This window comes from Filicampus tigris, chromosome 8 (genome assembly GCF_054856515.1).
Source record: "Filicampus tigris isolate MCC_2025a chromosome 8, RoL_Ftig_1.0, whole genome shotgun sequence".
Lineage (NCBI taxonomy): Eukaryota > Metazoa > Chordata > Actinopteri > Syngnathiformes > Syngnathidae > Filicampus > Filicampus tigris.
The window spans coordinates 17353982-17367951 of record NC_141224.1 but is presented as its reverse complement, the minus strand read 5'-3'; the positions used below and the strand labels follow the sequence as shown (position 1 = coordinate 17367951).

The 13970-nt window shown below is 40.2% G+C and overlaps 1 protein-coding gene across 6 annotated transcripts in view; it reads right to left on the bottom strand.

The window, feature by feature from the left end:
• Positions 1–3785: 3785 nt before the first annotated feature.
• adgrb1a (adhesion G protein-coupled receptor B1a) overlaps positions 3786–13970 on the bottom strand; it is a 131019-nt gene continuing 120834 nt past the window's right edge. For all 6 annotated transcript variants that reach the window (XM_086037444.1, XM_086037442.1, XM_086037447.1 and 3 more), the window contains one exon: positions 3786–5385. In XM_086037444.1, the coding sequence (XP_085893570.1) occupies positions 5191–5385 (195 nt within the window). In that variant the 3' untranslated portion in view covers positions 3786–5190. The remainder of the gene's footprint in view (positions 5386–13970) is intronic.

The window sequence follows — 13970 nt, the reverse complement described above, 5'->3', positions numbered from 1 at the left end:
TATGGAAAATATAGGGCACATTTGTAATAAAAAATGAATTTAGTATTGATAGATTCATTGCCAACGGTAGGGGTAGCAAGTGTTGAGTCAAGACATTTGGTAAAGCTGGCAGCTGCCACCCCTTGCCACCCTGTCAAACCGCATTTGACCAATGCATCTATTTGTAGTGGGAGCCCTTTCCCCATTCATGGTTTCGATGGTGATCTAACTAGAACACCAGTTTGGATCCATATCAGTTCATAGAAAATATATTCTCCTGTCATTTGGAAATGTTTAAGGTGTCATTTTTTTCATCTCACTGTTTGCATTGGAACATCACGTGAATAATTTCCTGTCTCAATGCCATGTCATAAGTCTGTTGCAATCTGTTGCAAAACACACAAATCAAGCATTTTCCTTTTTATGAAATGTGTTCTCTGTTTGTTATCTCCACCTATTTTATTACATTTTTATTTATTTGTAAATATTCACATTATATAATTTATTAGCCTTTATGCTTCTCTTATAAAACTTGCACTTCACTGGCTTTGCCCAGTGGACACATTTATCCACAACAAATAAAACTAGGACTAGGACATGGCCAGGAAATAGCTGATATTGTTTTTCCATCAACTGAATAAAGTTGTAGATGCTGATCTGCAGTCAAAGAGATAAATGGAAAATACACACATACACATTTACACTCAGCTCCCCTCCGCATCCACGTAACTACAGTACACGTACCCAAATACGCAAGATGCTTCCAACTACCACACACACCTCACCTCCTGGCCCGCCACTGCAGGATATTAAGCAAGTGGATACTTTTAATATTGGACTTTATTGGACACTGTTGACATTGGATGTTTATTACCGAACTGTTGGATTAAATTGATCAAGCAGCTAGCTGCCTCCTCCTTATACCGCCATTTCGCCTTGCCTTCCCTTTCCGAGCATCCTGGCCACGAAGTGGCGCTCTGGCCGGCGCTTCGGTAAGATAGAAATTTGAACCACCACATCTACAGTCAAGAGTCGCACACAGCTATCGACATAGCCTCCCCAACAGGGTGGATTAACTCTTATTCCACAAGCGCAGTATTTATCAGAATGCCTTGTTTCAACTATTGTACCTGCATAGACCATACTCTTGGAAAAAAATATTATACTACAGTCCTGCATGTCATTAATATAATATACCATATTAATAGACTGGCTGACTCAACTGTGTGCAGGATAGGGCAGTACAATTTTGTCCCTGATGTGTCCCTCTGCCTCATCGCATGTCTGGCATCTGTCACAACAGCTGCTTCTCCAAGTCATCATATGCACTTGGAACACTCTTAAGCGTTGAAGAAATCCATGTTTTTGACGGCACAAATTTAGTAACTCATTGTGTCAAAATTGCTGTTTACTTTTGAGATCTATGTTACGGTGGACACTTTGTTTGTACTCTTTGATGGCAGATGGATTGCATTTCTAAGCAAACTAGACAAATATGTTGGTGTTTACATTTGGTGAGCATATAATCTTCCTATTTTACCTGAAGGACGCAATTTTGTTGACCTAATTTGACCCTGGCTTCTGGGCAGGACCCGCTCACTTCTTCTCTGATGCAGAAGTACAGTCTTGGAGTTGGATGCATTCTTGAGTGATGGCTGCTATCTAGTGGTGAACATTGTTATTACAACTTTCAACTGCTCAGCTACAGTTAATTTGTATTTTAAAAAAATTAATCGAGGGCCACTCGGAGTGTGGGCCGCAGGTACCCCTCCCTGACGAGGAAAAGTCCCTGAAAAAGTCAACCAGTTATGGCTTATTCCAACCACTATCAGCGCCAAAGTGTGGGACCCTCTGCCTTGCATGAGGCTGGCCCATTGGGGCTTGCACTGCCTTGGGAACTAGTTTTAATAGTCAAAAATATAAGACAAAATGTTAAAAGTACCACAAATAAGAAAACAAGTAACATTGTACATCTGCTCCACTCAATTGATGACCACACCTCTACTCTTCCAGACAGATTGGTGATATATGAGTATGATTTTTCAGAATGAAAAATGACTGAATAAAAAGCAGCTGAAAAAAAAATCAGTCAGTACAGTGTTACACAAAGCACAGTGGTTACCCGAGTGAGGGACTGAAGGAAGATTTTAAAACTCATTAATCACACATTAATCACAGATGGATGTCTATCCATATCGTTTTATGGCGTTCATCAAGGATCGGCAAGGGGGGGGTGGCCCCGGCAGCCCCACCCGTTGCACGCCACTGAGTCAGTAACGGGTGCGCTAGCTGGAAAAGCCGCGATGAGGCTTTGTGAGCAAATGACGTAGCGTTAAAATGTCACGTGGTGTCGACCCTGCCGACAGGCGTCCAAATCAACCAATGAGATTGAGCTTCAGCTAGCCACATCCTCCTCAGTACAAGTCCAAATACTAATCACTGACAAACGTAGTGGGGCATTTGGTGTAAAAGTCATTTGTGTTTGTAGAATGAATACACAGCACTTGTGACTCTTAGCGGCCAAATTCTACTGCTACAAGTTACCTTTTCTTCATGTTGTTTTTGCTTCAGCAACAAATTTATTTTACTACACATTATCTTTGGTACAATTAAAAGTTACTCTTGCTACAACTATAGAATGTATTTTCTATAACCACAAGTTACTTTTGTACCAAATGTACCTCTACAAGTTAGTTTCCTCCCCCTCCACTCACCTTGGAGATGGGCTGGGTGTCCATGATCAAATCTGAGGTTGTTGCTGTATGGATTCTGCACTGGCCGACCAGGACAATATCTGAGGTGGACTACTTGCTGCAATGGAGGATTCTGTACTGACCAACTGGGTCAGGTCCTAAGGAAGAATTGCTTTTCTGAAGATATCTGCAATGCTTCGTGTCATTAAATGGGCTCCTATGCTGTTAACTAGCATTGTACAGTTCCATACGATGTGATGAATGTCACTACCTGGCATCTACCGTTGTTTATCCTGGAAGGGGATTCCTCCATCTGAACTCAAGGTTTCTTGTTTTTTCCCCAAATAGGGTTTTGAGATTTTCCTTGCCCGGTTTGGTGGTTTAGATCAAGGGATGTTGCCGATCTTTTGAATTGTGGGCCTCTGAAAACCTTTGAGACTCTTTTGTGATAAAGGGCTACACAAATAAACTTGACTTATGTGCCACAGTGAATATTTAAACTGTATTTTTTTTACAAGGACTGGCCGGTCTTCCACTCAGCGTAGCCACCATAATGGTTATTATGGATCTACAGTAATTCTAAGAACGTCATTATCCTTAATCGATCATCATTCATTCCCATGTGGGCGGTGAAGTGGCTCTCTTGATCGGTCTACTGCTAAGGGAAACATTAGCCATTGAAAATAAAAAAACCTAAAATCAGAATAATCTCCTTTTTCTTGACAATATGTTGTATGCGTCCCCACTACTCAAAACATAGTATTCTGATTAATATTGGATTTGTGGAATGTGAATTAAGCAGTATATTCCACCCGTTTTCATCCATGTCAGGGGGTGGCCATTTTGCCACTTGCTGTAAGAGGGTAACCTAGAAAGTGTGTGATAATTACTTCCGAGTTAATTAAGTTGTTGTAGTATTTGACATTTTTGCAGTGTTATGTTTGCATTTATAATGGTAATTCAAAATGGTATAGCTAGCTTGCTTTTTGATTAACATATACATACATCTACCAATTACTTATAGAGTACATCAACATACACATTTATATTGTCACATAAAGAATAGAAAACCAGTATTTCTGTAAGAATACAAAGTACTAAAATCATGATGACTGTTTTTGTACAAGTACATATATAGATTTGTTTTATTAGAAATAAGACACATTCACTTTGTGCTCTGAAAACTGTACATTAACAAACAGATGACCCCAGGTAAAATAAAATAGCAAGTTAGGAGGTGTGGGCGGGCTCTGTGAGAAAGGCTGGCGATCGATCAGATTAGAGAACAGGGGACAACAGCAAGGAGATCCAAGAGTAAATGGTTGTGATATAAAAACACGCAGGTTACATTGTGATACAGAACACGCATATAGTCCAGTATCCTGAAAAGACAGGAAAGGGAAAAGAATAATATCATAATAATTCTTTTGATATTTTCAATAATGACTCTTCCCAAGCAGAGTCTGAAATATATTTAAACTCTGAAATCCAGTCTGTAGAACTCTGTCAAATAATTAGAATGCTGTACATCATGACTCCAAATGAGCCTTGTGCTTTCCTGTTCCTTTTATGTATCACAACATACGGTATACTGTATATATTTATATATTGAGTCACATATCTATCTTTAATTATTCAACAGATACTCCTTTTTGATACCAACGTTAAAAATTGGATATTATCTAAAGGAAGTCTGCCTGCTTGTCTTTGTCAACAAATGCCACATAGTTGGATGTACTGACTGACTAGATGTGAGCTATCCCCGATCCTCAGGGGTGGCATTGGTTCGAGGCCCCATTAGATAGCAAAGCCTGCAAGAATCTCAGAGGAGTCATTCGAGGAGAAGGCAATTCTCCATTTGGGCGCTTGATTTTGTTTTCATCCACATTCCCCTTCACTTGTCTCACCGGTGCCAACCGTGCTAGGGTGCAAAAATTGTCAAAGCCAAAAGGATATGGGTGACTTGTGCAGCGGAGGGGATTGACTTAAGGAGCATAGCAGTGGGCGTTTGGCAGTCTGTCCTCAAACTAGTGTTGATTTTTCAATTCGTCGCTGATGTTGAGGAAAAACTTTGGAGCCATGTAAAACATCAGTGTTGCTTTGGAGAAAGAGAGTGCAACAGGATGCAGTAACACTGAATGGATAGAAAGAAGACATGACTAATTACATTACAACCATTACATACATACTAGACAACAGGTCATAGGCCTTTGTGTATGATACACAATGGAGTCACGAAATCTCCGACCAAACCGTCTCCCACGTGAGGCAGTTTAGTACTCATGTCCGTATTCAGGGAGGCAGTTCATGTCTGATAAAACACAGTCCAAACATTAAAGGAAAAAACATACAAAGACATCATGATAGCAGTTCTCTTATGTTAATGTCCTGCATTTATTGTCTTTTTTATTCTCCTTTCTCCTCACATTTGCAGTGGACCTCACCCAGTATATGTGACATGTTCCTTATTTGTCCAAGAGTGAAGTGAAAGGTGAGTTGAGGAAATGCGGTTTATTTATCACACCTCCGTCTGCAGGTCCATGATATCCTGGCCTACCAAAGGAATAGTTGCACTTGTCTTCTCCCACTCCACCGTCTGCATCTCCAAAGGGGAGGTCACTGCTGTTGCCAGGTCTTTTCTTCCCCAGGATGGAGGTGAGTGGGTCTTTTGTATGCCTTCCCATGCCCTCTTACTTGGGGTCTGCTGCTTATCCTAATAAAAGAAGGAGAATACATTTCCTAATTATCGTCATTATTATTATTTCTATTTTGTTGAGACATACAGGTTTGTAGTGTGTGCTACAGAGTTGAAATCCCATAATAAACATCCATAACAAGCTTTTATTTCTATACTGTACATGCAAAAGTTTTCATTTAATTTTTCGCTACATTTATTTATCATTCTTTTATTTTCCTGGCAAGTCACTGAAATAAAATGTTTAGTTGTACAGTATACAACGGTTCCTGAAAGCTGCTACAAATCTGTTACATGGAGTCAACCAAATTCTGTTAGTCCAGCCCAGGAAGATTGCACATGCCATGACTCCTCTACATTTCTTAGTTTTACCTCAGAAACATCCATCCATCCATTATCGATACCGCTTATCCCCACAAGGGTCGCGGGGAGTGCTGGAGCCTATCCCAGCTGTCTTCGGGCAGTAGGCGGGCGACACCCTGAATTGGTTGCCAGCCAATCGCAGGGCCCACAAAGACAAACATCCGCACTCACAATCACACCTAGGGGCAATTTAGAGAGTCCAATCAACTTACCATGCATGTTTTTGGAATGTGGGAGGAAACCGAAGGTCCCGGAGAAAACCCACGCAGGCACGGGGAGAACATGCAAACTCCACACAGGGAGGCTGGAGCCGGGATCAAACCCACGACCTCTGAACTGTGAGGCGGACGTGCTAACCAGTCGACCACCGTGCTGCCCTACCTCAGAAACATTTTTTTTTTAATTTGTTTTATATCAACCCACAAATTCTCTGTTGTATTAATGTGTGGAAATTGGATTGGCTACTCTATAAATTAATGTTGTTTTGTGTTTGCATTGTCTTGTTGAAACACCAATTTCAAGGGCATTTCTTCTTTGGCATGAGCCAACGTGACTTCAACAGATATTCTGAATAATTCAAACTGATCCATGATGGCGAGTATGCAATAAATAGGCTGAACACCATTGTGAGAGAAACATCCCCACATTGTGATGCTATCATGCGTCATGGCTGTCAGTGTACTCTAATTTCGTATTCAGTGAATTGGCTTTTTTTAACTTTTTTTATCCATCCATCCATTTACTTCCGCTTAACCAGTGCCGGGTCACTGCTCACTCGTGAACAAGACATCAAGATACTTGAACACCTCCACAACATCCCACCACAAGTTCTTATGAACATCGGCAACAAAAACTGGCTGACCAAGTAAACAAACTCAAACTAAAGCACCCAGATTCACCCCTCAGTATCTTAGGTGACTTTTAGAAAGCAACACTTATTCCAGAATTTCCTCAATACAAGCAGAAAATTAATTGTCCCACCAAGGAAGACAACATTCTGGATCATTGCTATACAATACTGAAAGACTCATACCGCTCTGTTGCCCGCACAGCTTTGGGCTTGTCTGATCACTGTTTAATCCACTTAATTCCAATATACAAACACAAACTTAAATGTGTGAAACCTGCAGTGAAAACAGTGAATAAGTGGAGCAATGAAGAAAAGCTGGCATGACAGGAATGGTTGGACTGTACTGACTGGATTGTCTTTGAAACTTCAGCTGGCAGCTTGGATGAACATACAACCACTTTAGCAGCCTACATTCGTTTCTATAAGGAGGTGTGTCCTGACAAAAACGCTCCGCTGGTTCATCAAGAACAAGCCATGGTTCACTGCCAAAATCAGACAACTCACGAAGGCTAAGTAGGACATTTTTTGCAGTAGGGAAAGAGTACTGTACAAACGTGCCTAAGACCACCCGACAAAGGAAATTAACATCACCAAGAGAAGCTATGTAGAAATGGTGGAAAACAGTTTACTGCCAACGACTCTGCGTCAGTGTGGAATGGCCTGAAATCAGTTTCAAACTGTAGGAGACCATTCTCCCCAAGGAGAGAACAATAAGGGAATGGCTAACGACCTGAATATGTTCTACTGCACAAAGGACCCTTTTTTTGTGAAAAAAGTTCTGCTGGTTTCTTTTTCAGCAGTTTTGTGCCGCCCTTGAATGGTAATTTTTATGCAAGAGAGTCCTTGGCACTGGGGAAAAAATTCAGTGTGTTGCTTCAAACTCTTTGTTGTTGGGTTTCGACAGTGGATCTTTTATACATGCATTGAAAAATGTACTATGAAAAATGAAATATATTATGGGCACGTATTTTGCACCGATGCACAGATTTAAAATGACAGCTGTGTATTTAAAATGTAATTTTTGTCATACATCTTGTTAGGAAGTGCGAGGTCCTATGTGTCCCCCCAGTAGCACTGGGGAAAAGTTGTGGTCCCCTTCAGAGTTAGTCACCCATCCCTGATCTAGAGCTTCGTGAAAGACAGGACACAGCATCAACACGTGTCATTAGCACAGGGGCCCCCGAATGTGTACACTCTCCGCTGGTTTTCTCACTCTACACAAACAATTGCACCTCAAAAAGCCCAGCTGTCAAACTCCCGGAGTTTGCAGATGACACCACAGTCATCGGCCTCGTCTACGACAGAAGTGGAGTGGCTGGTGCTTTTGTGCGGCCAACTCAACTTGGAATTTGAACACACTCAAGATGAACGTGGATTTCAGAAAACATACTTCACCACAGCTGCCCCTCACACTGTCCAACTGCCTCTGTCAACTATTGAGACCTTCAAGTTCCTGGAAATTACGTCTCGCAGGCCCTGAAGTGGGTGACTAAGATTAATCCATCCTGAAAAGGCCCAGAAGAGGATGTTCTTCCTGAGGCTGCTGAGGAAGCAAGGCCTGCCCCTGGAGCTGTTGAAAGTGTTTTATACAGCAGTCAATTAATCAGTCCTGTGTTCCTCCATCACAGTCTGGTTTGGTGCTGCCACAAAATAAGAACAAAATGTGACTCCAACAGACAGTTAGGACTGCCCCCCCCCCCCAAAAAAAAAATCATTGGTATCTCCCCAGCCACTCTTCAGGACCTGTATCGAATCAAGACAAGGGCAGGCAAAACCCCCACATGCGGGTCACCACCTCTTTCAGTGCTTTCTCCCAAGTAAGCGCTATTGAATTATGCGCACTAAAACCAGCAGACATTCCAATAGCTTATTTCTCTTGTCATTAACACCCTCAACAGTTGACTCAAAACTCCATAGGGGCACTTTGCAAATGTTTGTCAATTTTAGACATCCCCATGTGACAGTATTACAGTATTGATTGATGTAGCTTAATCCCTCTACATATTTGTATAACAGTTCTTGATCAATATTCCACACAAATAGACACTTTATAGTGCTGAAGGACTTTCTGCATCATTGCACATTCAACATTGTATCATAATTATTGCACTATTGGTCGCTTTATATGGTGCGACGATTATCTGCATCTCCACAACTGTCATTGTATTGTAATTACTACACTACTGGTCACTGTATTTTTGCTTGATGACTCTCTGCATCATTTCCACAGCTGTCATTGGTCGTTACTACAGCATTAATGGTACCCTTACATTACGTAAAGACTCTCTGTACTTAAGTGTCCCGGCTTCTTTAGTCATATTTACTTGTTACTGCAATACTAGTAAGCTCATACTATTAGACACATTCCGTGGGTATTTTTTTTATATACTTGGCCAATATAGATGATTCTGATATCACATCTAGAATTAAGGTTCACTCATAGTCTCATAGTCATCTTTTGTCAGATGTCACACTAAAATAAATTCAGTCTACGGCGGAAAAAAAACCAATAAGGAGTTGGCCTCAGTGTTTCAATAATAGTGTATTCTTAGTATTTCAACATAATACATCTATAAACACCATGTCTGCTTAGTTCATAACAAATGTAGTTAACCTTTTTTCGACAGAATGACAGCTACCGAAATTAATTAACCAGAGAGTTACCTATGTCGTGTTTATACAATACAACACAATACAACTGTATTTATATAGCGCATTTCATAAGAGTTACAGCTGTAACAAAGCACTTTCCATTACAATAACAAAATAGCAATTTGCTTAATCTAGTACGTTTATGGAATGTTCCTGGCGGTCACCGCGGCCCCACTTCAGCGAATCATGGACAAAATGGGATGGTCATGACTCATGAGCCAATGCAGGGAGACGGACTTGCCAAATGTGTCATGCCATGATTGTAGTGGATGCTCGGCAAGATTTGAAAACTGTCCAAATGTGGGATTGAATGCTTTTGAGAATCGACAATGAAAGAAAAAAATGCTACTTATGTGGAAAGCCGAAACTGGGTTTGTCATAATTTGTTGTCCTATAGGGTATGTTGTATGAGCTGGTAATAAACCTGAGTGTCTTAATTGCTAATTGTTGAGGCTTGGTAGGTGTTTGTTGCTCAACAGTTCAGGGGCTCCGTTTTCTGATTCAGCACTTCATAATGTGCCACACATTTTCATTTGGAGACAGGTTTGAACTGCTAACAGGCCAGTCTAGTCCTCAAACTCTTTCACTACTAAACAATGTTATTGTAATGTGGAGAATTATGCTTGGCATTTAAAAAAACATTAGTTGGATGTCAGCATATGTTGCTCAAAAACCTGTGTGTACATTTCAACACTATTGGTGCCTTCACAGATGTGCAAATTACCCATGCCTTGGGCAATCACATACCCCATCACAGATGCTGGCTTTTGAACTTTGTGCTGATAATCCGAATCGTCCTTTCCTTCTTTGGCCTGAAGGACACAACATTGATGATTTCCAAAAACAAGTTGGAATGTGGATTTGTCAGACCATAGCACACTTTTCCTCAGTCCATCTCAGAAGAACTCAGGCCCTGAGAAGCGGTCGGCATTTCTGGGTGTTGCTGAAATATGGCTGTTGCTTTGCATGGTAGTGTTTTAACTTGCATCTGTAGCAAAAAAACTGTGTTAACTGACAATAGTTTTCTGAAATGTTGCTGAGCCCACATGGCAATGCTTTACACCAGAGGTCTCAAACTCAACTTATATGGGGGTCAATGGAGGCAGAGTCTCTGTGAATTATCACATTATGCTAGTTTGTTATATGATATGCGAGTATGCAGCAACGTTTCTGTACAACAGTAGCACTCAGGTTTTTCCAGATCAATACGAACAGAACAGGTCCGCTGGTTACTCATGTAGTCCGTGGGGGCTACCTGTTGCCCACAGGCACCACATTATTGACCCCTGATATAGATAATTTAAACACTATTCCTATAAAAATGAATATAAATAAACATAACATAATAATGAGGGTAAAGTACTAAAAACTGGAAATAGCATTTTGTTGTCTGTTTGTGCTAGGCTGAATATCATCCGTGTGGATCGTTGAAGGGGCCCATCTCAAATCTCCGCCTTCTGAATCAAGATTGTCAAGAAAATCTTTTCAATCAACTCAGCAAATTCATGAACTCAAACTGACTTTTTGATAAATTCTAATCAGGCTTTCGACCTCGTCACAGTACAGAAACAACTCTTCTTAAAGTACCTAATAATATAACATTGAACACTAGTGCAGTGAAGGTGACAGTGCTTGTCTTGTTGGATATCAGTAAAGCAGTTGATACAATTAATCATAATTTACCCTTTAAACGGGTTGGAAACTTGGGTGGGATTAAATAGAACAGTCTTAAAATGGTTGAGGTCCTACTTGAAGTAAAATAGTTATTTTAACTAACAATGCAAGCTTTGAATCTGATCGAATTGCCATGACATCGGGTCCCTCAAGGGTCAGTCCTTGGACCCTGTTTGTTCAGTTTGTATACGGTATGTTACCTTTGGGTCAAATGCTTGTTAGCTATCATGGCTGTGTGGAATGCAGAGGACAAACATCTTATTTATCATTGTCCCCAAATGACAACAGTTCAATTAACGTGCTGGGTCACTGTCTACAACAACATAACAATTCGATGAACCAAATTTTCCTACTTCTAAACCAAAACAAAACAGAAGTAATTGTTTCTGGCAACAACAACAAAAAAGAGAATTGCTGCTAGAAAACACCTGGAGTCACTGTGTTTAGAAACCAAAGACCGAAATCTTGGGGTGCCGATAGACTCGGACCTGACTTTCAGCAACCATATCAAACCAATCACTAAAACAGCTGAAAACCATATCCAGACTGAAGGGTTGCATGCTCCAACCAGAGCAGGAGAAACATAACCATGCTTTTATCTCCAGTAGACTTGATTATTGTAAATGTACTGGACTCCTTGAAAAGAGCATCAAACAGCTGCAGCTCATTCAGAATGCTGCAACTTGGGTTCTGACCACAACAAAGAGATCAGATCTTATTACTCCAGGTAAAAGGCTTTACACTGGCTCCCAGTGAGCTATAGAATAGATTTTAAGATTCTGCTGATTATGTATAAATCACTGAATGGTTTGGATCCTGAATATGTCAAAGAAATGCTGATTGAATACAACCAGTAAGGCTCTGAGGCTTGCAGACTTGGGTCAATTAGTGGATCCCGGGGATCAAAGTAAACATGGTGAATCTGCATTTAGCTTAAGTAGAATAAACTGACAACAGATGTGAAGTGAGCCTGAGTGCAAATGCTTTTAAATCCAGATGAAAAAAATGTGTATGTTTAAAGGGGCAGATAAAATAAGACTATGTCTTCTTTCTGCTCCATTTCATTCGAGATTGGAGAACATTTGTGTTCATGTTATATTGTTATTTCTTCTTTTATAAATGAATGAAATCAATCTACAAACAAAACAAATGTTGTCATGTAAATTCTCTTAGTAAATCTGGTCAGATACTTTTGTTCTCGCTGCTTTATTTATAAAGGTCATTAACTGTTGTGTTTGTAAATGCTTTTAGGTGTTGTGTCTTTGCTTGTGTGATACACATTGAGTTGCCTTGTTTATGTAATGTGCTGTATAACTAAAGCCAGCTTGCCTTGCCGAGGCTGAGGTAATTCTAAGTCTTACTTCTGAGCAATGAAAAGCAATGGTAAAAACATGATTCTAAGACATCATGTAAATTGGTGGGAGGTTCCAAATGTTATACTAAAAATAATGTAGTATCAATTATGCTACTTCCCGGTTAAAAACGCCAAAGCAATACATTAAAACCAATTATGTCTAATCAGACCTACTTTTGATTGACCTATTTTAGTTTTTGGGTTTATAGATACAAAAAAAAATCTACAACTCTCACGTCTTATTCATACACTATCCGCATGCCCTCTTGATTACTGTAACTCACTTCTCACTGATTTACCCATTTATTATAGCAGGAAAAAAATGCAATTGGTGCAAAATTCAGTTTGCACTCTCGAGCTCCCGTCTCATCAGTCACAACACACCTGTTCCTAAAGCAACTTCACTGGCCCATTACTCACCGCATTGTGAATAAAATCCTGCTCCTCACATTCAAAGCAATCAATAACCAATAACCTCAACACACTCACACATACTTTCTAACACCATACCTGTCAAGTAATTTGTACAGGTGGAAACACCTTTCCAACATTTACGCCATACATCGATGATTTCCATTCACATTACAGCAGCCATTTGAAAATAATGTGTAATGTGTAAGATTACATACAGATATGTAAGGGCAAATTACAACTTTCGTAAGATTCAGTACGAGGTTGGCAGGTATGTAACACCCCCAACTCTGTTCAATCACGAGTTAACTATATTTAACCACAGTTCAATTTGATTGGCAACACCTAGACCAAGTGATTGAACTCTAGACTATCAGTCTGGAAAAGGTTTCGAAACCCTTTCCAAGGCTTTGGGCACTCCAGCAAACCACGATCGGAACAATTATCTACAAATGTAGAAAATTAAGAACCTTCCCAGAAATAGTCAACAACCAAAATTATTCCAAGGGTGAAACAATGACTCATCCAGGAGGTTACAAAAGAACCCAGAATGACATCCAAAGAACTGCAGGCCTTACTGGCCTCAGTTAAGGTCAGTCATCATGACTCAACCATAAGAAAGAAACTGGGCAAAAAGTTGAGTTCCAAGGAAAAAAAAAAACATTGCTCACAAAAAAGAAAATGGCTTGTCTCACCATTACATCTTGCATAAACATAACACAGTATTTGATTAAAAAAAATAACATCTTCAACAATCAAACAGGGTGGTGGCAGAGTGCTACTTTGCTCCATGAGGACCCAGACGACTTGCTATGATAAAGGGAAAAATAAATTCTGTTGTCAGAAAATCCTGGAGGTGACAGATCGACCATCAGTTCGTGTCCTCAAGCTCAAGTGCTCAGTTATGCAGTACGACAACTACCTGAAACATACCAGCAAGTCCACCTCTGACTGGCGAAAAAAAATTAATCACGGTTTTGGAGTGATCAAGTCGAAACCCAGCCTTAATTCTTTTGAAATGCTTTGGTATGACCTTAAACAAGCAGCTAATGTTGAGTTATGATTGAGTTAAAACAATTTTGCAAGAGGAGTGAGCCAAATTGCCTCCACTGTGATAGGAAAGACTGAAATGCTTGATTTTAGTTATTGCTGCCAAGAGGGCCGCAACAAGTTATTAGGCTTAGGGGGGCAACTACTTAAATACACACTCACATAGGGTCAGGTATGTTTGGCATTTTGCAGCATGATATGCAGCAATGTTTTAGTGTTTTGTGTTTACTGTTCTTATGTTATTAATGT